The 25484-nt window shown below is 45.5% G+C and overlaps 1 protein-coding gene across 5 annotated transcripts in view; it reads right to left on the bottom strand.

The window, feature by feature from the left end:
- Positions 1–4939: 4939 nt before the first annotated feature.
- LOC119450539 (vesicular glutamate transporter 1) overlaps positions 4940–25484 on the bottom strand; it is a 223390-nt gene continuing 202845 nt past the window's right edge. For all 5 annotated transcript variants that reach the window (XM_049665943.1, XM_049665942.1, XM_049665941.1 and 2 more), the window contains exons 13-15: positions 23062–23238; positions 21226–21398; positions 4940–15364 (exon numbers count right to left, since the gene is read on the bottom strand). In XM_049665943.1, the coding sequence (XP_049521900.1) occupies positions 21243–21398; positions 23062–23238 (333 nt within the window). In that variant the 3' untranslated portion in view covers positions 4940–15364; positions 21226–21242. The remainder of the gene's footprint in view (positions 15365–21225; positions 21399–23061; positions 23239–25484) is intronic.

The raw sequence follows: 25484 nt of genomic DNA on the forward strand, positions 1-25484 counted from the left end.
AGAGGCGCTTCACTGCATGATGTTCTAAATTGTGTCGAAATTCTCCTCTTCCTCAGTTGGGGCGGGCTCTTTATTAGTGTGGCTCTTCTCGCAAACACAAAAGCGTCAAAAATAAAAGCACACTCTCAAAAGAAATCTAGTTATACAGCATCGAATGGCAATAAAGTGTATAAACACTGCCACTCTGCAAGTGTAGTATGCAATCTGTAGACTTATGTCGGTAGACTTCTGTTTTGCCATGCTCATTTTTAATGATGCTGTATTATCATTTGCAGTCCAGCAACCACATGCTTTCAGCGACGACTAACATATACATGTACAGCATTTTGTATGTCACTTTCTTAATTTTCCTATATCAGACTGTTGCATAATGTAAACAGTTAAACCATACACGAGTGATAGGTCCCCCATCTCAGTCTACGTCAAGTGGAGCCTTTTATTTCCATGGCACACTGTATTCTTGAACTTACATTGTCATGTAAACTTTATGTTAACCATGTATAGATAGAAAAAGAGTGTGATGTACACCTATGGCAAAGCTGAAGTACCATATTTACTCGTGTAAGGCTTGCACTTTTTTTGCAGGAAGTGGACCTTGCATAAGGCAAGATTCCGGCTACTCACTGAAGCCTTGACTTCTATGCAGAATAACACAACCACTAGCATCGACTATGAACATTTTTATTCAGTTGTCCTCATTTGACTAACTTGCCTTGTCGGCGCTCTCCCAAAGCTGGTCATCCTCCATGCTGTCCATTACTGTTAGAGATTCCCATTTCCTTGAACCTCTTAATGACAGTCTTGAATGAAACTGCACACCATGCATTAGCACAATATTTTTCTTTTTGAGTGCAGGGTTTTACATTCCATCAGGCAATATCTGTTAAGGAGACCGTTTTTCGATTAATTTTTTACTGTAGGCCTTTGTTGATATGTATAGGGGGCTATGGAAAAATGTCTGATCTAGGAAAAGTAGCATCAAATAACGCTTGCGAAAGCACTACAGATAAAGCAAAAAGCTACTCTCACACGAAACCTTCTACGAAGTTGAATACGAAGCCGAAAAACTATTCAGAAATCATTTCTTATTGCTGCCTGGCAGTTAGCTTGAAAGGTGAACAGTTTTTTTTTAGCGGTTGTAGTCGTGAATCGCACTATATGAAGTTTGTAATGTCCATCCAGCACTTGGGTCACTAATTTGACAACAGCCTCTTTTCGAGCACTCGCAGCCCTTTTTTAGTTTCTGCACAGTCTTGTATATTGAAGTAACTGTGCAACGTATCAAAGATCACGTGACAGCATCTTCAAATATGGGTGGGGTGTCCCTTTGTGCCTTTGTCAATCTCGTCTTGGCTTTCGACTTTGTGAACCATGTTGAGATCGGTGCCTGGCGACAATCTGAACACAGTGTTGTGATCCTTCTCTGCCGCACAGCAGGTTTCGCAAAGTGATCCTTTCTAAGCAGCAGTATGAGGTGGGTCAATGTAGGCGCTGTTAACGGATGATGCTGTGTCGGTATTGTACGGTAGCAGCATTTGGACCTAACAGCCAAGAAGAAAAGTAATAAATGGGAAGCTAATACACATAACTGTATGGAACCTAAATGGGACCAGTGCTTCAGAGCGTAAGACCGAAGAAAATGTAACAGCAACATATTGTCACATGTATACATAAATTGCTAATGATTTCGGTAAACGTTTGTCACAAGCCAATCTGTGTTGCAGTGTTATCGCTCAGCGCAAAGGCGCGCCTGTCTATATCGAAAGTTTCTCGAATGTTGTCACTGGTTCTATCTGTTGTCTGTTATCACTGAACCTGGTGTAATCAGATTGTATGCGCGACACAAATTGCGTAGTACTTTCTAGAAGGCACGAGGGCACCAGCGATTACGCTGGAACTTTCGACAAGTCGTGCATAAAAGCCGACACACTTGATCGGCAGATCAGCTTTTCGACGATGGACGAGTATGTGCGTTTCTATCATTGTGCTGAGTGTTACTTGCTTTGCTGGGCACAGATTTGCCCAATAAACAGTTAGTTTGATTGCGTGCCATTGTGCCACTGCTGGTGGTTCATCATCACTACAACATGACAAATGTATTGTTGAGGATGTATAGTATTTGTTTGATGAGTTCTTTGCTGACAGTCGTGCATGTCATACGGGCCATTGATGCTATACAGTTAAACCTAAACCTCGATATAACGAAGTATTTAACTTTTCATAACCTCTTGTCCATTGAACACCACGTATTTAGAACCTCAATATAACGAAGTGTGTCTATAGGTGATTTCAATATAACGAAATTTCACTGCCGCCGCAAAGGAATGCCGAGAAAATAAACGGAAAGTACCGCGGACGTGGATGGTCAAATGATTGAATTGCAAGCGGCTGCTTGCGAACATACCTCTCAAATCGCGCGCCGCGCGACAAGAGCAACCACCGAAGTTCCACGCACTGTGTGCTTTAGGTGCGAGTGAAAGCGTGTGAGGATGAGAACAAGAAAGGTGGTGGCTTCTCGAGTGCCGCCTTCCTGTGCGAGCAAAGGGAAAGAGGGGGAGGCGAAGGAGCTAGCGGTAACGTGATCAGACACGCGCGTCTTGGCCGTGGCTACGCATGGCTGTAAGCGTGGCTGAGCACACACGCAGCCGCACACCCCCTGCTTTAGAGTTAATCTGCCGTGTGTGCAAAGAGTGGGCGTGCCGAGACGGCGTGGCATCATGTAAGCTGTCTTTCCGCACATTATTATTGAAGTGAGTTGTGTAATCTGGAGTTTCGGAGACCCATTGAAGCGAGAGGAAGCCGATCGAAGCATTCGCACCCCGCTGCCGGCGCTTTTCATGATGGCGTCATGATAGTTTGTCTTTAGAAACAGCACTGGGGTGCTGCATCATGCGTAAGCTGGTCCTAATAGCATAGCTAGTGGCAGATAACTGTGCTTTTGGTCAAGTTCACTATACAGTTGAGCACTTCTACAATGAATGCCTCTAGAATGAAGTGACCTGTATGATGAAGGAATCATTCTGTCCATGTTCTGTTGTGAGCTGTGCTGTGCACGGCCTTTACAAAGACGTGACCTGTGTAAAGAATGATTTCGGAGGCTCCAAGCACTTCGTTATAAAGACGTTGCACGCCATGACATCACGTGGTTTCTTTAGCATACTACTTCCTTTTGCTTTTGTAAGACTACTCATGTTTGGTACATGGAATTTGATTGTGGTTCAGTATTTTTAGTTTTTTATCACTTAGAAATTAATCATGCCTTTCAGCTTTTCTCCCAATCTCTTCTTCAGTTCATTTCTGTTATTTTTGGAAGCTGTTTTTAATTACCTTACCTGGTTTTCATTTCCTGTTTTGGTCACCGTTTTGGTTGACTATTGTTTATTATAACTGTCTGGTTCGATCTACAAAATTTCCAATCAGCATAACCTCCATCTTTTTTTCTTCTCTTGAACTTGCACAATGCCACAGTAGTGTTAAACAATTTTGGACAGTGGGCTTGAGGAAGGTGTTATCCAGAAGGGTTGTTGGGAGGGGGGGGGGGCATATACGGGTGTCCACAAGTACCAGTGATGCAGTTAATGCACTATAATCTGTGCCGAGAAATGATGTCAAGTAATAGCAACTATTGAAAGAAAAAAGTTTGCTTAATTGTTAGAGTAGATGTCTGGGAAATTAAAGGACGTTGACAATCTGTCACTTCATGTTGATGACGGGAAGCATTAGTGCCCCTTCTTTTTGTGCTGATAGTGAGTAACTTATTATTGCAGTCAACTTGGATAGTGAACTTTTAGTTTTTATTCATTGGTGCACCTCACTTTTATGCTTTCTAGTTATTTGCAGTGTTTCTAAGGAAGAGAACATTAAAATTGTGTATTTACTGAATCGAAGAATTGTACACATTTTGCCTGTGCTGTATTGGCTTTGCTAACTGATGTGTTTAATTTAGCTGAGACTGAGACTCAGAAAATAATTTATAGAGATACTGTTCTTGGCCTTTTTTAGTTTTCACTGGGAACACTGAATCATAGGTACAGTATCCTTTAGTATTCCTATTAACATCACCCTGAGATTCAGAAATGGGTTTAGTGTGTTTAAGAGAGCAGCTGAAGGCTTGTCTTTTGAAATCCTATGCCAATATACTTTCTATTCACACATGTTCTGTTGTGGCATCATCATGCTTAACTGTAGCTTTTGGTTCAAACAAGATTATAAGTACGACAGTGACAGAGCATTAAGTGTGAAGTGATGTGAACGCCACCGTTCACAGGGATGTGAATGCTTTTCGCACAGGACGACAAAGTTAGACACACATCTTCTTTGCATCTTTTCAAACATAGCTTCCATTTATTTATTTTTTTCAAATCCTACATCTCACTTTCCACACAGAAAGCTCATATATATATATAATATATATATATATGTATGTATATTATATATATGTACCTCTTTCTGTATTTGCAAGTTTACATCGTTTGCATTTTGCGACTAGAATACGGTCTTTTTTTTAATGTTGTCTGAAGGCATTTATGTGGAAACGTCTGAATAAAACATAAAAAAGCACAACCTAGAGCAATGGTCATTTTGACTGATGGAAAAGCAAGCGCTCATTGTCTGGTCAAATTCTGATTGTCTCCTAGAGTGCCAAATATCTGGATTGTGTTCTATGGGGCACTCCTAGACTGAAGTGCAGGTCAAAATGTAAATATATTGTAACACTACAACACAACTTCCTTGCTTTCTCGCTAGTTTTTGATAGCCTTTGCCAGTTATGGAAAAACAGCAGCTGGGATAGTCGCCATCAACATTGATAGGTTGTATTGCTCGTCATGTCTGATTTGCAGAGCTTGTCTGCAGCATAGGAGGCCTCAACTCCCCTACAAAAAGGAACAATGATAAAAAGCCTCACAGCAACATCAACATTGACACCAACAGCCAAGGACTCATTTCGTAACATTTAATTCATTGGGCAACACCTTCTAGGAAAACAGAATAATGCAAGCAGGACTCCGAACCTGGATGTTCTAGGCCAACATTTGGGGAGTGACCGCATCAGCTGGGCTGTGCTTTTCCTTCCCCATGAAAAACTATACAATTTGCTTCAACAGACCTTGTAGAATCAAACATGACATAATAACAATGGGGGCACATTTACAAGAAACATCTCTCCTAGGGACAGCATAAAAAAAAAAGCCAAAGTCCAAAATACGAGACAATGTGGCGGTCCAGACCGCGGCTAATATGTTCCACTAAGAGAGAAAAACGTTCATAGATGAATCGTAGTAATGACCAAGAGTACCGTATATACAGCAGATGTACACATAAAATTAACACTCAGACATTTGCAGTTAGTAGATAGTACACTCACATTATCACATTATTTTGATGTGTTTCGTAACAACCATGTTGCGCAGCATGAGAGAAGGAAAAAAAAAAAACATTTTATCATGCACACACACACATATATATATATATATAGTATTTTTTTTAGCTGTGACTTATTACTTAGACTAGTTAGTTCAGGCTGTTAACTGTCTTGACAGTTGGTTATTACTTAGTGGCCTTGATGGTGGTATCTGAATTGCACGGGTGTGTATCGGCATTTAAATATTCCTTCACCTGTTGCCTGGTTTGATTGTTGAGAGAAGGGTTGCTTGTCGGGTGCGAGTATGCGGAATTGCAGAGGTTGCAGTGCACAGAAGCTTGCTGCAAGGTGCAAATTCTGGTTTGGAGAACTATTTTGACGTTGGTGGCAAGTGGGCTATTGAGTTGTGTTCACCATGCGAGTACAGGACTCCCATGTCCAATGAAAACAAATTCTTGAATCATCTCGGTTTTTTGCTACGGGAAATTTGCAGTGCATTTTTGTCTTGGTCATATGCTTGAGACTTGCGTATTGAATGACAAAAGGCAATGTCAATGCTGTACAGATTACAATGTTAATTACTGCTTGTACAACATCTACTACAGCTACGTGCGTGGGTAGTATTTACAGTTTATATAACAGTTGTCCTCGATGAGCTGAAGTCAAGTTCTTCACAGGCTAAAGTCATGACACACGGATGACAAAACACAGAAACAGCAAAGTTGCCTTCCTCTTCGCAACTGAGGTCTACATGTTCCTGGACTGATCTTGGCTTAGCGAGGATGAGATTTGCTTCTTTTGCTCTTGAGAAGGCAAGCTCGGATGAGCCACTCGCATCGCATGCACGACTGCTCACATCTAACCAGACACACCATATCCTTCCACTAGCGGTAAATCTATCAAAAAGACAAGGCAGTTTATCGCGCACTAACTGACCTTCGCTGCGGCTAGCTTGACAAATATGGGAACTAACAGTTAACATAGATAAGAAGCAAGGACCAACGAGACACACTTGACGCTGCACGGTAAGCACCTGACAAACAACTGTGCCGGGGTTCTGATGCAGGGTGGGTGGGACACAATGGAATGTTTGCCGTGGGAGAATGCTATGCTAAAGCCACTGGTTTGTTTGTGCTTTGATCACACTGATGCAGATTCTGCATTGGGTTTCAGGAAGTGCTTACCTGACAACAATGCTTGCATCTTTTAAATAACAGTAAGATTTGCTGTGATTACTGCGGGAAGTGCGGAAATGTTGTGAACCTGCATGTACCTGATGTGGAGTTGCACGCTGTGTGAAACGAGTTGAGTTAGCGTAGTGTATGAAATGTTACGGGAAATGCTTGATGGAAAACTGTTGTGTTTGAGAGCACAAGTAAGTCCTGTGGCAGCATATTTGTTTTCCGTGGCGTTATTATCTTTCTTTCTTTTTGTATGGCAAAAGGTTTTGGAAACACGAACAGCAGCGCATAGAGCTTGACAGACTTGCCAACAAGGGTTGCAACAATTTTCTTTTTCTTTTTGGAAACGGCTTTGCTGTTCACTATACAATAACGAATGTGAATTGTGAAATTCCCACCTAAGAATTAGAATGCTTGACATACTGTCGTTTACAGAGAAACAAATTTAAAATGGGACTAATGGGCTTTCGTTGGGTGTAACAGTGGTGTGGCATGTGGAACTCCAAAAGACCACTACTCTAACTATTCTGTTGTACAGTCGTCTGGTCGCGGCCCAAAACAGTCCATTTTTAGCGATAAGTCTCTAAGTGATGGTGATGATCGATTTGCTCGGAGTTTTGTCATTTTGTGTTTTAATCCTTCCTAGACCTCTTCCGAGACATTTTTAAAACTATAGCCTTAAAGTACATTCTGCGGCGTTGGTTCCACAGTCAGAATGTGAAAAAAGGAAAGCAACTACCCAATTTTCCAAAACGATACATTAGATATCAAGATTTTACTTTCCATAGAAAAGCAGCTTTGACACCCCCACCCAGATGACCCATTAAAAAGCTTTACAGACGGAGGCGCATATATCCCTTTTAGGATAAAATACCTAAGTATTTAATTACCTTAGTTAGTTGATGTCCATTGACGCATTTTCGCGACTCTTGCGCTAAATTACCAACGCTAAAAGATACGTTTTGCAGCTTCTGATACATGGATACGTCACGGGCGTTTTTGTCCGTCGCGTGTTTGCAACACCTAAATCAGTAGTGACATTAGCGACGTCGCGAAAGAATCTTTATGCCCTGGCGTATATGTCTGCGGTGTGGACGAGTGACAGCCTCCAACGTTGGCAAGTCTGGCACAACTCGTGGCAAGTCAGTGCAAGGGGGTTAACGAGACGAAGGAAACGCAACGTCATCAACGAACATATCACGCCATAATTGGGGCGGGGCAAACGGCCGGCCATGTAACCGACCGACTCCGACTACAAATACGCCGTCTTCTAGCACCCGGAAGCTTGCGCGTGGTAGAAGCGGATATTCTAGCGAGAGCGAGATTGAAAGACTTGTGGGTCGTGTGTACGTGTCCTCTCCGCGAGCCGATTGGGCGGGTTGCCGATCGCTGCGGAGCACTGCCACTGAGACACGGGGCTGCAGCGGCCCCGGACCGGATCGGAGCAGTCGGTTAATTCGAGGCGCGGGACGAACTGAATTGCGGCTCCCCGCCGCCGCGAGCACCGGGTTTTGATCCGGGCCGAGAGCCCTGCAGCGCCCGTTCGATGATTACATGTTTCACAATCACACCGCTACCTACACAGCTTTGGTCTACGAACACTATTAGTATGGGAGGCGCGGCGCGCAATCTGGGCTCACGGACGTGTGCGGCCAGTTATAGTTCGCTAAACAGTATGGCGTGATACGCCATACTGTGCGCGCGAACAGCTAATAAGAATTACACCGAAGATTTAACGCAAAACCCGTTTGCAGCAGCCTGCCAGGCTGATGCGACTACCGCAGTCACGCGGTCGCTTTCTACGACTGTTGATTTTGAAATCAAAGATAATTGAAGTCCGCGAGCCCCATTGGCTCCCGTCCGCGAGCTCGAACAAGGGAGCCAATTAGGCACACGCGAATTTCAGTAGAGATTTTTAGATTATATAGGGGGCGCAAGTGGCGTGGGTACGATAAGGGGCTTTAAGGTACGAAAAAACTAGGGGCCACGCCGCTTGCTCTATTGGCTTTGGGTTCAGTGGTCATTGAAAGATATCGTGTGTTTGCTCCAGACGCGGACGCCAGCTAGTTGAGGCTCGTACGGCTGGACCATATGGTTCAACGAAGCTAGCAGTGAATATTTAATGTAACGTCTTCTGCATGTGTGAGCTATGGCGGACCTGCCGTAGCATTAGAACTGAAACCCTGTCCGGAAGCCTTCTCATAGCCTCAGCAGTTCTGGAAGCGACGTGGGATGGTATCCCGGCCGCGGCGGCGGCATTTCGGTGGAGGTTAAATGCAAAAAGGCCCGTGTGCTTGCGCTATAGTATACGTTAAAGAACCCCAGGTGGTCAAAATTAATCCGGAGCCCTCCACTACGGCGTGCCTCATAATCAGAAATGGTTTTGGCACGTAAAACCCCAGAAAGAAGAAGAAAGAAGAAAAAGCCACGTTATCGGCTTACATGCGTCTCACTGGCCAGGGCACTGCGAACGTGCAGTACATACGTGTTCCCAGATTGCGCCACGTCGCCGCGTTGTCTATAACCTGCCGCTGGTATGTACAGACTGTGCTGGGAGTTGTGCTTCGTCATGTGTCGTGACCACGTACGAGGTAGGCCGTCACACCTCACCGTATCTGAGGCTCGACAAGTGTGCTGGTGCAAGAAACATCGAACAGACACGCCCTATATAATAGCGCGCGCGCGCGCACGCACACACACACGCACTCACGTGTACGTATACACACTCAACACAATAGAGCGTGCGGTGATAACTAATGCACAAGAACACACCGCGCTCGGTCGGTGGACTCCCACGTGCAGAGGACGCTTTACCGTTAAGGGGCACGCGACGCCGTTTACGTCACGTGGACTTGACAAGACACTACTAGCTCGGACAGTCGGATCGTGGTGCATACATGTGCGGGTGTGGATGAGTATTCTGTGCGCGCGGACAATAACCGTATGTGCAACAGCCGCGGCCGTGTTATCACAGATACCTCCTCTCTCTCTAACTGCATATGTAAAGTGGCTATGCGATATAAAGTGGCTATGTGGCTGTTGCCAACAGCACGGGCAACAACGAAAGGCTACTACTGTGCTATAAGCTCAGTTTTGAGGCTTCGTTCTACTGTGCCAGTGGCTCCTGCTGCTACTGCACTCGCACAGCGTGGTGAGATCGGTGGTGCAGACTGTCAGGTTGACGAATTTGGTCAAATGGTCAGTATCTGGTAACGGAAGGCGTGATGCTGAAGAACTTGTTAAGGGTGTCATTAACATAGCCCTGGAAAGCCGAAGAGCACGATAATCGACAGCTCAAACGATTATCCTTACTCCATTAAAGGGCCCCTTACGTGATGTTGCGTAGAAGCGTCTCGAATCAATGGAAATCCTACACATCTCGTGGTTAATATTGAGCACTAAAACGCTAGTCCGAGTTTCGATAGACCTCGAGTCTCGTAGACTTAGCCAAATTTTCCATAAAGAAAAAAAAAAAACGAAAAAAAAAAAAAAACAGGGGATGTATGTTACTTAAAATCAAGGACAACAATCGACATTTGTATGGAGTGCAGGTCTCCAATGGCGACCCTCTTCCACAATTGTCTGTAAGTTATTTCCGGCCTCAGCTATATGTGCGGTGCTTTAATTCGGGCAGAGCGGAAGGCTTCCACTAGTACAGTATAGAATAGCCGTTGCTAATGATCCTTGAAAAGCGGTTAGTATAAAATCGATACCAGCTAGGGCGCAGCAGGTGTAATGTCTAAAGGCAAAGTTTCGCAACACTCGCTCCAAAGTGCCGACGAGATGATGTACTATAGCCGCTACGCATACAGATAAACCAAAGCGCAGTTGGCTGAGTTCGTGCAGAAATAGAAACACGTTCGCTTCGGGTTTTGAAACAAACCTGTAATGTATGTCTAAACATTTACTGTCCTCGTTGCGCGTTTGTCCCGTGTTTGTCACAAGCATATGTTTTTCGTTCTCTGTTGAGGTTGCGGGAGGTTTGGATTCGGGGAATTCGATTCCAGACGTATTTGCCCTTTTTTCTTTTTTTTAACCACGCGGCAAAGACGTGTCAGGCTGCAGTTCGGACACTCGGCTTTTCACCGGTATAGGCCGTTTATCGAATCTGGATACCATATGTTGCCTTCCTTTGCCACCAACGTCACGAACGTCCTTGTCTAGTTCCTTCGTTTTTGCAATTCAAGCAAGGAGTAACAAAAAAAAAAAAAAATCTCTAAACGGCTGATGAGGAGTTCTGGCTGGCCATATATTGTCATAGGCAGCAGACGACTGCTATCATCCACAAGACACCAACTTCACGCGTTGTGAGAAGTCGGCGGCAGCACTCGCGTATACCTACAGACACGAAAGGATCGAACCACACGACGGCATAACGCCGGAATTTCAACTGCGTTGGGGAATGCACTGTGGTTGAAAGTCGAACGCTGCGCACTGCTGTCCCCTTTTGACCTTTGAATACGTGTGGGCCACAGTGAGATTGCCTGCTATCTAAGATACGACACTTATTAGAATCGCTCCTTTTCTCCCCTGTCCTCACCGTACCAAGGTCTAGAGAGAGAGAGAGAGAAAGAAGGGAGGACAGGTGCACGTGTGATGATCACGCGCAAGCTATGATAGATGACGTAAACTGGGGGAAAGGGGGTGGGGAGTAAAAGGGCATTATATATGCAGTAGTAGAATCTGTTGGAAAACTAGTTTCAGTGAGAGAAGTGTGGTGGTGGACGACGCAATTTGAGAACAAAGTGAAAAAAAAAAAAAAAGAATAAGAATGTGTTTGTTGCACCTTGCATCAAGCTCCGCAGCACCGGGCCTGTTGCACCGGCATCACATTCGCAGAGATCAGAGCAATGTGTAGAGACCGTCAACACTTGGCGGGCTGCCGCAGCAGCAACAACCAGCGACGAACAAGTGCGAACGATGAGCTTGTCTTACGCAACGATTCGGTTCAGGCATTCTTCGGGGCGTAGACGGACTCGTCGGGAGTCTCTGTAGTTGTAGCACCGCCCGGACACGACCGAGTGCATACGAACCACATACTGCAACATGAGTTCAGGCGCTCGGAATGGGTCACCCTGAAGCCATGTCCCGCCTGCTTGCCTCTTTGCTGACTATGGGCGGTGATATCGAAAACGGCAGCGTCGTTACCGTCTATAAAGGTAATCCCGATGGCGCGGCGAAAACGTTTAACGTTCAAACAAAGCTGTACTTTGCTTACGCTGCCGAAAATTTTGGATTCCGGGTAAACACTTTAGCTGAGCAGGATGATTGCAACGGGGCAATTCATTCGCCCTCAGAGCACATACCCACCAACACCGAGCGGTCGTGCCACTACTACCCTTAACGGAATCAGCCGCCCGCACGACAAACGGAAGCGCCGAAAGCGGGAATTCGCTTCAGGAGAAACCCGCGCCACCCTTCGGGCAGCACACATCAAAGCATACAGTCAGACACTGCGAGCGTCAAGAACGATATTTCGAGACACACGATTTCACACGCGGCTTCAGCAGTGCGACACAACTACTGACCCACGCTGCCAGTCGGGTCATCGTGTCTTGCACACGTCTCGCACAGCTTCAGCAAAACAGCAGTAGTAGCGTCAACATCAGTGTTATATCCTCATCGGGTGAGACACGGCTCGTGCATTCCAGACACCACCGATCTTCTCCGCCTCCTCACCTGCTTGCTTCGACCGTTTACAGAGGTGGGGGGAGAGAGAGTGAGATAGTTGACCCGGTCACGCCCTGCTTGTATGCGTCTGCTTTCGTTTCCGCGGGAGCCGTTCGGACGCTATATTGCTTTGTGGTATCGTGGTACGGCCATGCTGACATCGAAGCAGTTAGTTATGTACACGAGTCTAAGCTACGGGAAACCGAGGGGGAGAACTCCACACACCGGGTATACGCATTCGCTGCGCTGTGACCCGCACCGGCTGCCTCTACACCACGTCGCAAAAGCTCACGAATTCAGTTCTTTCATTTATTTGTCTTTTCTGTCTGGGCCTACGCGCTAGATGTCTAAGCTGTTCGTTTTCACATTCTTACGTTTCCCCCTTAAACCCTTCCTGTTTTTTTTTTGTTTGTTTTTCGCCCGCAGTAGCATCGTCTTTGTTGGTTTCTTTTTATTTTTTTCCCCTTTAGCGCTTGTCGAAGTGCGCTTTGTCGTTTGGACACTCTACAGTTTTTCCTCGCTTTAGAATTTCGCCTGTGCACGCGTAACTTTATCTTTTTCTGGATTTTTGAATGACCGTTTTCGGCAGCTGTCCCTACCTGGCATCGCTGCCTGGTGCGTAAACGTTAGTGAGAAATTGCACTTCTAACGCCCTCTTATGACGAATGGAACACCTCTGCGCTCACGTAATGTTCATTAAAAAAATTTAGAGCGTAGTTCCTTTGTTGATCGCTACTGTGATTGCCGGGCGCGTTTGGTAAGAGAGTCTTGCGCATGTCATTATCTTCGTTTATTTATTTCTTTAACTCGGTCCACTTTATGTTGCTTGGTTATCGAGGCTATAAATGACAAAGTTGCGCCACGACGAGACAGTTTGAACCGAGTTGAAAGAAAGCATACGAAGGAAAAAAAAAAAGTGACCTGCGATTACACCCCGAAATGCTTTCATTTGCGCTGCATGCAACAGCAGGGTCTGCGTAAAACGAAGCGGACGCACAAAGCGACGCTGGGTCGTAGCGCGGATTTAAAATAAAAAAAAAAAAAAAAAAAAAAACCAACGCTTCCGACTCTCTTGCCGTGAGCAGCGATGGCGACGTCAGCGGTTCTATATATAGAGGCAGCCGCTGCCATCACGTTTCACGCCGGGTTGGAAGGAGGTCAGTGATGGCATAACCACTGTCGTTATTTCTTTCCATTTTCCTTTGCCCAAACGCTGGTGCTTTTCAGCTCTTGGCGCTAAAGAGCGGTGAGACCTTGGAAACGGAGCCCGGAGGGATGGAAAAAACCTTTTTTTTTTAAACTGGTGAGCGGCGGCACGACCGTTCCTATAGCAGTTATTTACTGTACGTCCTACCAGCCTGTTTATTATTTTTCTTCATTTTTTCTCTCCCAGTCAACGACATCGTTACGCGCGGTAGCTACAGGCTGCCATCATGGCACTATCAGTTTCCTTTTAGGAAACGTTTTTTTTTTTTCGATTTTCCTTTCAAAATATATCATTCTTGCCAACTGATTCTCGGCTCGGCGACATTCATGCGATAATCAACGTCCTACCGAATTTTTCCCCCTTCTCATTTGCTAGCTAGAACTGAAAGTATAGTAATGATGAACAGCGTGCTTGAATGTCGTTTAAGGTATGAAATATAAAATACTAACCGGGCCGCTTCACACTGGAGTTATAGTTTTAGTTTTATCGCATTGCGTAACGTGCATGAACGAAGCACGGACTCGGATGTTGAAATGCTGCGCACATCGAGGCGATATCGTGTAGTTCGGATAAGTAGAAAACAATTCACATTGGTTGACCGCTATTACTCGACTAAAAAGAAACATTTGAACTTATATCGCAAATTAGACCTCGAACCGGGAGAAGAGAAGAAAATTTCTTTCGTTTTCTGACGAATCGCTTGTACGTACAGTGTGAACGCGTCATGCGAGTCTAGGGCTTCGCAAGATAAGCAGTGTCGAAGTGCATTAGGCGCTGAAGTAACGTAACGCAGCGTTTCGAACGCCAAGATTGCACGCCACCACTCGACAACTTCCAATATTCGCATCAGTGTTACATGTTTTGTTCAATATCGAAATAACGGAGAGAAATCGTACGGTACATTTGGTTCCTGGGCCTGCTTGTAAGTCACTTCATTTTTTTTTCGTATATCGTAGCTTGCACACACGTCGTTACGTTGTGATAACAATTCCGAGTTTAAATCAACCGTAACGGCCCGCCGAGCCGAACTGATATCTACACGTACTCCGTCTCACCAATTTCGTACGGCGTAGTGAAATATGTTCGGTTCTTGCCTTGCCGGCCTCTAATCCTACCGTGCCGAATTCTGCCATGCTGTCGAAATGCCTTTCTTTGAGCTGATCAGAGAGGGTGTGACCGACCTTCGAGCCAATCAGAACAGCCGAACTGGTGAATTCAACAGCTGCGAAGAGTCGGAGTGCGTTGAGCAAGATCTTGGAACCACAGCTTGGCGCATCGAAACTGCAGAAAGCCACAAGAGCTTCGCTGCAATTTCAGAGGTCAACCGGACCGAGCGGGCGTCTGCGAGGAGCACTGTTCACAGTGGCGAACAGTAGACGAGCTTTCGTACTCCCCCAGTGCACACAGCCGGTTTCCTCACTCGCGACTGGCTGGCGAGTTTCGCTGCATTGCACGGAATCAGTGAGGCGGAGTATACGTAGCTGTGGGCAGGTCAACTCGGGATTTTTTTGTTCACTATCACGCGATTTCTTTTTCTTTTTCCCCGCCGGCGCTGTCTGCGTTTCGCCTCGCTGGCGAGAGATAAAAGGAAACTAAGGATGGAAGGACAGAACCAAACTCATTGAACGCGGCGGGTTACGAAAAAAGGCCGCAGCTTCGCGCGGCGTGTGCGCTGTCCTTGCTTTTTGTCGGTCGTCACCATCGGCTTTTGCCTCCGTGCTGGACGTCGTCGTTCCTGGCGGACGACCGCGGTGGTCGCGTCGTGGCGGGACGTCGTGTCGTCGCCACTTGCGTGTCGTCTCTCTTGTCGCCGACGGCATCCCGCTGGCGCCCGCGGTTTCCTCCATTCTTTGTCCTGCTTGTCGTCGTCCTCCCTCCTTGCCGTTCGTGTTCGACTCGGCGGCAGCTCGACGTCTCCGCCCACGTCTTCGCAGTACCCGTCCGCTGGAAACGTGAGCGACACAGAAAAGAGAAACACGGATCATTCAGTGCGTTTGGAGGAGACCCGCCCGTCAAGCATGCACGTCTAAAACGAAGCACCTCGTTCACTCCTTCCGCCGTTATACAATACACAACGGCGCGAAAAGCGCCTTACTTGACTGCCGTGCGAAGAACAGGACCTCTCCGTAATTGTGTGCATCAAATAATGTTTGATGTACACAATTACGGAGAGGTCCTGTTCTTCGCACGGCAGTCTTAAAGAACCCCAGGTGGTCAAAATTATTCCGGAGCCCTCCACTACGGCGTGCCTCATAATCGGGACTGGTTTTGGCACGTAAAACCCCAGAAAGAAGAATCAAATAATGTTTTCAGGATGGCACGAGATCACTGAAAGAGACACACTGCACCCTCTGTTTGCTTTCTTTTTGATGACTGTGGGCTTTCGGACGTGTAGTGGCACAATTTTACGCTCCTGAAATAGACACTGCAGGCAGAGCAGTTGTTGGCCCCGATTTTATAAACCAGCCTGTTGTAATTACATCACTGCTGACAGGGCAACTTATTTGGCCAACATGGTTCTGCGAATAAGCGCATTAGATGTGATTGGCCAATTTCTTGTTTGAGAGACAGTGCGCTCCTGTGGCCATCATGCACGCAGCTAGTACTCGCAGCTAGTACTACGCACGAAAGTGTTGCTAGAATTTGCGGAGCCTGCCAAAGATGCCGATGGCGGGGAAAGAAGGATGACTACTTGTAGTCGTTATTTTTTAGAGAGAATTAAACAAAGAACTACGCTGACTTAGAACATCCCTAATGCCTGCATAAAATAAGAGAAAAAGAGGTCAGAAGAGCGGTGTTTGAGGTTAGCGGTTATATTAGGAAAGAGTCAAATATTCTTTTCAGCTTATATTGCAGCTGTTTCTTAGGCGGGTACAGCTTCACCGCTCTTTATGGCGTACATGAATTGGTTGCGTGGCAATCAAGACAACACTGCGAATTTGGCGAACAAAATAAAGATTTGTGGGAGCGAACGAAAGATTAGGTAGGCTTTGCCTTTGTACGCATGTGCAAAACAGGCAAAGCACGCTTTACAGGAGAAGGGGCAAGGAGGTGGATTGGTTTTCAAACACTGAACGACCCCGCGAGGCTGGAGGGTAACAATAGAGAAATATATAAAGAGAGAGAGAGAGAAATTGAAGGACGGGGAAGGAGGGAGGGGGGGGAACTAATTCTGACAATGAAGGATTACTCCAGGCTGTTCACTTGAGAACATGTAAGATTTAGATGTACACGCTGACCTTCGTATGTTCTCGTAGCACTGCCAAAACTGACAGTTTAGTTGTCAGCCTTTACTCGGCGCTCAACTTTTTTTTTCAGTGCGAGCTAAGCCGCACTGTACTCATTGACGAAATACACAGTGTATAGGAGGCCCAGCAGAGGTCGCTGTATAGTTGACGTGAAGGAACATTATCGGAGTATGGCTTTTTGGGCTAGTTGGTTAGATACATCAGATACATCTATACCGTTTTGTATAGAAATGTAGATAAAGTTACGCGAGAGGTTGTTGAAGCCACTCTGATAGCGAGGGCCGGTGATAGCTGCATCAGCTCCTCTTCAGTTGCGCTGACTACAAATGAATTTGCGTTCCTGGATGCGGCTGGTTTTCATGTGCGATGATTGGGCCTTTTCTGTACGCGGGGCCTACAAATACGGTTGTTTCTCGAAATAAACACTCAGTTGAAAGTTAGCGCTCGTCCTGTTCTCTCGTTCTTGTCCGTGTCTTATAGCGCTATGACCACCTCTGAACATTATCGGTTCCGTCTGCAACGTCTCTACAGCGTGCTTATCCACTGTTCAGGGTGCATTAAAAGTTATAATCTGTGAAGTAACGCAGTGCAGACAACTACGAACGTTTCTCAGACAACCTGTACGTCTAATTTTTAAAGCGTCTTGTTGTGGATGTCTACCAGAAATGTGCTTATTTGGGCAACAGTTACGGGCTACTTTTTAAAGTTCCGGCAAATGCGAACTTCTTGGACGCCGGTCAACTACTGGCACCGAACATGCCGACACTTGGTACGTTGACTCTAAACCACTCGCCACCATGCATGAATACACGAGCAAACCACTCCTGCGTGTTTTCGTAATCTGCAGTGTCCCATAGTCTTATTTCGGAATCCCGAATCTGATTTAGGTTTAGTAAGCGATTGTAAGAGATATTTGAGCCCTGCCACGACGTGCTTGAGAGCGTACTTTATCAAGATTGTGAAGCCTGAATATGAGAGATAGGTGGTGAGGAACGCGGCTCGCGTGCTCATCCGTCGACATTTCGTGTGCGCTACCTTTTTCACCCCGATCCTCACAGACTCGCCTGAGCTTCGACGAAGTGCCTGCTCTGACAGTGAAACGTGCTCTCTTTTTCGTGGACGGCTATCTCACGCAAAGAGGCACATTCACTGGAGCGTTCGGCTTCCACGACCGGAATAAAGATTTAACGGACGCTAAAGGGAATTTATTACGTGCTATACAGAAAAGTGTTAGATGGCCCGACGACGAGGGTGAACGAATATTTCGACGGCTATAATGACAACAGCGACAACGACTACGATGTAAAGACGCTCTCGCTAATTGGATGGTAACTTAAAGCTATCCAGAGCGAAACTACCGCAGCTTTCCTGTACACATTCGTCTACTGCTGCAACCTCCGAGCTTCTGCCATCAAAACTACAAGATGGTAATTACCAATTACATGCTAAGGCCTACTGTAACAGCGGAACTGACAACGATAGACGCTTCCGAAAGCCGGCATAACTATACTTAGCAGCTATCACTGTAATGAATGATCCGGCCGGGTTTCCTAGTTCGAGGTAGCTTGTCTTTGATCCAGTTCACTGCACACGATGTCAGCGATGCAGCAGTCCGTTTGACGACGACACACGAAATCATTCTGTTGAGAGTGCTTTGTGCCCTGGTCATCAAGCCGCCGGTAAATCGTCTGCCGAATTGATATGCAGCGTTCTGAGTCAAATTTTCGTAGTGGGGTGATTCCACGAGAGATCAACGCGGGTCCAAAAAATTCATATTTTAGATTTCATTCAATATTTTATATTTTGTGCGCATATCACTCGGTAGTACGAAAGTGAACTTGACTTCTTTGAAAAATGGATACTTTAGGAGAAAAAAAAATATCGAAATTCTTCAGGTTGCAGGCGCCATTTTCATGCACCGGGCATTCTCGCAAATTCACAACAATGTGAAATACAAAATATTACGGCTACAAAGAATGCATTTACTTGTGTAAAACGTATACGTAAAGAAGAGTCAGCAAGCGTTGTTTGAGGCTTCTGTGCAAAACGGAAGTGTCTTAGAAAAAATTCTTAATTTGCTACACTTTTCGAAATGTGCAATATTTACGATTTTTTATCTACTAAACTAATGCATGCAGCCTTTTGAAATTTGGTGGGCTATGAGACCTTAACCTTTTTAACGATTGTGCTGAATATTGTTGCTGTAGCACAAATTTCCATTTTTACAGTTTGCCTCAAATGTGACGTTTTGACGAAAATGAACACTTTTAAAAATAAAAAAATCCCATCGTTAATTTTTCTCAAAATTTCGTAAACAGCTGTTCACAGACACTGGAAAAAGAACATTAAAAACATCTTGCATTATTTTGTTTTTAATGACAATATATGTGTTAGAAATGAGAGCTTCGCCGAGATGCAGCAAGGTGCTAAGAAATAGGGACATCGGGGTAAAAAGAATGTCCATTAGCCTCTAACTTGCCTAAACTTGGCCATTATTGCGACAAAAGGGCAGTTTTGATAAACTAGTATTATGATTGCAAGTACGCAGTTCTCGAATGCCTAACTTTCTGACGTAAATTGTGCTACTGGGCCATCATTCGCGCCCATATTTTGTTAGTGCTTTCAGATGATGCTCTTCTAAAAAACGTCTCTTTTGAACGAGTTGGTAGAGTGTAGTAGAATGGGGAGTGGGTCCGTGGGAGGCGGTGGCAAACAGGTAGTAAAGCGAAGTACGTTGAAAGTTGCTGGCGGTGTGGCCGCCGCCTTAAGAGGAAGCTTCAGCTTGGGTGCTCCTATCTAAATACATGTAAAACGAGAATTCCTTTTTCTCGGCAACCACTGCACCACATTTGATGACGTTTGTTGCAGCTAAATGAAAAGTAAAACTCTAGTGGCTGTTGGTTGCGATTTTCTTATTTAAGTCGTCAACTGTTAAATAAAATTGACAAAATAGCAGAGCTTCAGAAAACGAAACTATCAAATTTACAACTCTAACTCAGCAATGAAACATGATATCACAATCTTGTAAACTGCACCGAATAGTAAATCTAAAGTGTACAAAATTGGTATATTCTACATGAATTTAAAATAGGCTACTAGTTTGTGTGTAGAACTTGTGCAAAATCCTTGTAAACAATGTAACAAATTCACGTAAGAAATAAATTGGCATATCAAATTTGTCTGCTTTGAATGCTCTAATAGATGCCGTTCACAGGTCTGCGATATCTTTTGTATAGGTGCAGAGCTACGAATTTGTAAACTTCGTGCTCCTATTTTTTTCAAACTTAGCAATTCTTGAAAATTCCAGTTAAATAATGCAGGCCAGAAATCGACATTTCGCGTCCGACAGTCACTAGAATTTACCTTTCTCTCTCATGTGCAACAAATTTAAGTAAAATCGGCCCAGTGGTTATCTCGGAAAATTGTTTCTGCGTCTTACGTGTATTTGAATAGGCGGCATCGGAGTTTGGCCCGAGCTAAAGCTTCCTCTTAAGAGCAAGCTTTATTAGATTCGCTTCATTAGATCTGCGTGATCTGGCCCTCTGGATGAGTTGGTCTTATTGGAAAATGTGGAAAGAGCCGCCATTACTGCAGCGCTTCGTAAACTGAGGACGCGTTCTCAGCACGCTATCATCCTTTCGAATTTGTCAGCGGTGCTCCAACAATTATCCCGTGCATTGTATGGCAGCAAGTTCGGCCGACAGTCATTGATGTTAGCTAAGGAGCTCAGCTATAGGCATTTCGTTCTCAAGTTTCGGAGGATACCGCCACATGTTGGACTTGCAGGCAATGATGCAGCAGATTAAATTAAGAGTACCAATGAATCACCCCTTATATAAAGACTTCTCAGCAGTTTGAATATCACCTCACCATCCAGGAGTGGTTTTAGCACTTTGGATATCACCTCACCACCCAGGAGTAGTTTAAGGAATCCGTCACGCAGAAGCTATACGCTGTTTCACAGAGTAAGAACTAGTTCCGCGAGCCCCCCCCCCCCCCCCCCCCCCTTCCTTTTAACGTGGAACAGTTCATCTGTGCCTGCCAATGCTTCAATAAAAACAGAAACGCTCTACTTGAGGCTTCGCACAGAAGACAATGTCCTTAAGAGTGTGCGGAACAGGTAATGTTTCCCAAAACACATAAGTTTCTGAGAGAGGAAGTGTCGTGCCTCTTTCCACCTGTTCAACCCCCTTTTTAAAGAGGCAGTAGAAGAGAGCAACCGCTGGCACTATCTTCCAGCTAAATCAGCCCTAACCAACACCAACGCTTTCTCTTTGCGTTTGCTGCTTTACGCTATACTAAAACTGTCTATTGTATACACCATTTTATGGAAGCGTTTAGGTGCAGCTATATTGGGCTGATACCGCTTCTACTTTCTGCCTTTAACAACCAAGTTCACGGTACTGCAGTCGATTCTCAAGCATGAAAACAGTTGTATAAATGCGTTCAGCGCTTCATGACCATGTTGCGTGACTTCTCATAAAACTAAGAAATTGTTTGTGTAACAGCCCAAGATGGCGGCGCCCGTGAATCGAATATAAAATCTTCTATACGCACCCTTTATTCTTCTCCGGCTAGAAGTCCCTCTGGTCGTACGCGTCCCGGGACGGCTCCTGGACACGTTCTTCGCGGGTTTCGTACACGGGGAAGTTTGTTTCGGCCGTGGCGCCGTAAGATGTCTGGCGCTGGAAGGACTGCTGCTGCGTCCCACTGTTCGCTGTCGAGTCCTCCTTCGAAGAGAAAAACAAAATATTCACCGCTGTTGAATAAGGCACTGCATAACGCGGGTATGCAAATGTGAAACCTATTAAGCGTTGGCTTCTTTTCGGCGCAGTCCTTCTAACAATAGGTGGTTGCTTGGTCTCCGACTGCGAACGCCAAGAGACAGTATGTCGTACACATATAATGAATCGGCTTTATATAGCCATCTGCACTACCCCTACAAATCTGACGGCGACCGGTTCTGTTCTCTAAGGAATTCCGCGAAGAAGCTACAAGCGGTACCTGACTATCTTTACTGCAACAAATTTACGCCTTCAAGCTCATAATTTCTTTATTAAAGCTTCATTTGCCTTCCTTCTCGGGATTCGGCTCGGCCCTTTTCTCGCCGAGTGGTCCGATCCCGGAGACGGAGTAACCTCTGGCCGCGTGGGTCACGTGGCAGGACCACGCGGTGTCACCCACTCTCTTCCGGGAGTGTCGCGCGCTTGTCTTTGCTTCTTTTCCTAAGTGATTTATATATGAGATGCCGCGCAGCGAAATTCCAGCAGGTTTCAAAGAAGCCAATGCTGTCTTTGACAAGCGTTATCCGATGGTTTCGACCGAAATCTTTTTTTTCTCTTTCTTTTACTGCTCCTCATGCATCTAAGGGGTGATCATATTTAAGTTTCCCGGAATTTTCAAAAATCGCCTGCAGCAGATAGCATAATGCTTCTCCTTGAGCTGGATTATTCGAAGAGGCGGATATTACTAGCACGAGAAATCGAAACACATATTCAACTAAATAGCAAAATTTTGCTAATTACCTTCCTAATTAATTAATTTACGGCACATATTGCAATTTACGAATTGTGGCCGGTGGGTTTGCTAGACGCATCCACTTGAAATGGATCTCCAGTATGACACCAGTATGACACCAAATACATGGGCGTTCCAGTTACTTTTGTGCTTCAATGCGTAAAAGAGCGTTTTGTTAAAAAAGTAAGCGGCCCAGCAGTGCCATTTTACGGCGAATTTGATGGCGCATATCTCCAAACTAGTGTCATTCTGGAAACTCATTCTCATTGGATACGCCTTGCAACCTCACCGGCTACAATTCGTAAATTGCAATGTGCCACGAAGTAAATAATTAAGAAGTTAATTAGTGGTCTTTTTTATTAGTAGAATATGTGTTTTGATTTCTCGTGCAAGTATATTTTCCGCCTCTTTCACTAATACAGCTCAAGGAATAGAATGATGTTATCTAAAACAGGTGATTTTTTGAAAAAAATCCGGAAAACTTGCAAAAGATCATCCCGTATATGGCAAGTATATACCGGGTATTTCAACGAACACTTTCAAAAATGTTTAAAGGTTGCCTGTGGCAGATAGCATAATTCTAGTTCATGACCTCGTCTACTTGAAGAAGCGGACATTACTTGCACAAAAAAAAGAAAATGCATAATCGACGAACTACTAAAAAATCACTAATTAAGTTTTGGCTAATTACCTTATGCCCCATATTGCAATTTACAAATTATAGCCGTGGAGTTTGCAAGGCTTATCCACTTGGAACGAGTTCTCAGGATGACACCAGTTTCGAGATATTATATGTCCCGAAGGTTGCGGAGAAATGCATCGGCGTTCCAGTTACCTTTGTGCTTCAATGCATGAAACGACGTTTTGTGCATTCACCTTAAAGGCGTTCTCGAGCGGATTCCACGAGGGTCCTTCTTCCTCGCGCGGAGGCTCCGCCCACGGCTGCTTCTCTCCCGATGCGAAGATGCCGTAGAAGATGACGCCACCGAAGTGGATCAGGCTGGCAATCAGGAACACTTTTTCCCAGCGGGACGCGTCGTCACCGCCGTGGATCTGGAAGCGTTTTTTTTTAACCACGGCACGTCGTTAAATTTCGGAGTTTGACGTCCCGTAACTGTACGGTGCGGTCCTTAACTTGTTCTCGAGCTTCTTTGTTAACCTCCAAGTTTCTGCCCCATATGTTAGCACCGGTAGAATGCAATGATTGTACACTTTTCTTTTCAACGACAGTGGTAAGCTCCCAGTCAGGATTTGGCAATGCCTGCCGTATGCACTCCAACCCATTTTCCCACTCCACTCCAACACTCCAAACCGTATGCACTCCAACCTGTCCCAATCGCAGGGAGAGGCCTTCGTCCTGCAGTGGACATAAATACAGTCCGATGATGATGATGATGATGATGATGATGATGAACTGCGCGGTGCGTTATGGGGGTGGGGGAGGTCTGCAAAAAAGTCACAGCTTCACCCAAAAGGCGAACCATCGATTGCGATAGCAAATTAGTAGACAACTATACAAAGTAAGGGTGGTAATTTTATCGGCCGTATAAACTTGTAAACATTCGCTTACTAACTAAATTAACAAGCATGGCGTCACGCGTGCACAAGCAAACATGAAGACATCTCACTCGATGACCGCGGAAACTCGCTGTGAAAACGCTGGAGTGAGGAAGCGCGCCAGCAGCAGCGAGCGAATTGACCTTCGGGCTGCCTTTCGAACAACGCGAACCCTCAACGCACCTAGACTCCGTACTGACCTCCGACCGCTTTCAAGATAGCGCCCGCGCCATGCGCAGCAGCCGCCGGAGGTTATTTTTCATGTTGACATATAGTGGCTTTTATTTTATTTGTTTACTTTCTTTACCACATTGTGCATAGCTGACCGCCCTTCAAGTGTCGGCAGATGTAGCCTGTTATTTGCAGTGCGATCAGCAGTAATTTACTTGCTTTATTATTTTCATTTGATTAAACATCAGCCACAATTTGCTTCTACTTATGAGGGATGATGTAGTGGAGGGTTACGAAATAATTTTGGACCACCGGGAGTTCCTTAACGTGCAAGTAAAAGAGCGCTTGTGCATCTCGCCCCCATCGAATACCGCTGCCGGGAGTCGATCCCGCGACTTCGAGTTCAACAGTGGAAGGTTCATAGCCAATGAGCCGCCGCTGGTATGGCGCGGCCTTATTAGGAAGTTTTTAGCGGAAGGCCTACGGTGCGCTCAGCTCCCGCGCGTGCGCTCTTTCAAGTTTCAATATTTTTTCTACGGATTGCACACATCCGCTAAATGGCAACATTACTGCGCGTACGCTCAATGCTCGACGCCAACAATGACACAAGCATTGTGCCACTCGACAAAGCGGCACGTGAGGGACTCGCACACGTTTAGTTTCTTTGCGGTTTGTACTGCAGCCAAGCTGACCGGCGGTATACCGCTCATGTAACCGCGACAATCGCTTATCGAAAAACGCGAAGCCGAGGCAGTTCTGTGTGCGTCAACGGTGAGCGAACTGAAACGCAGGAGACGCTCACGCTAAAAAAAAAAAAAAAAAAACAAAAAAAACATTGCAATAACCCCGTAGTGGCCAGCTCATACCGCATCATTCCACGTACCATTATCAATTTAATATGCGGCCGTACTCCCGAAACAGCAGTTCTCAATTTAAAATGGTACAGTGCATTCGAAAAGCCACATTGCTTGCAAATATCTCCTGTTTTTTGAATAAGTGCCACTTGCCTTCACAATTTGAGGTCATCGTGGAATGCAAATTTCAAATCGTCGTTCTAGCACTAAGGCGTTTTAGCGAGAAGTGTTGCCATCCTTTCCTTGCTTGCGTTTGTTACAGTGGCGTCGCTCATGCTCTGACCCGTATTTTTGGAACTGCTGCGTGTTTAGAAACCAGCTGCGCAGTGGCGGCACGTCGCACTCGAGCAATCGCGCGTAGGGGACCTGCTTTATGCTTCTATGCTCGCCGTTCAGTTAAATGTGATTAGGATAAGACAAAGATGTGTACTTCGTTGAGCAACGGCAAGTTACTGGACTCGGCTTGATTACCGCCAGCGACCACAGTTTTGATCCAGAGCTTTGATACCAGATGCCACCCAATCAATATACAGATAAGCCAAGCAAGCTTTCTACACAGACCGATACATACTGTCTTCATTTTAGTGGCGATGTGTACACTCTGAGCACTGCGCCGTTCTGGAGACGATTGATCACGTATCCTTTGTGCGGGTCCACTGTACGCGCAAGAGAGGCAGTCAGGGACTCTATGTTCGGCGCCTATCGAAATCTGGCCAT

This window comes from Dermacentor silvarum, chromosome 4 (assembly GCF_013339745.2).
Source record: "Dermacentor silvarum isolate Dsil-2018 chromosome 4, BIME_Dsil_1.4, whole genome shotgun sequence".
Lineage (NCBI taxonomy): Eukaryota > Metazoa > Arthropoda > Arachnida > Ixodida > Ixodidae > Dermacentor > Dermacentor silvarum.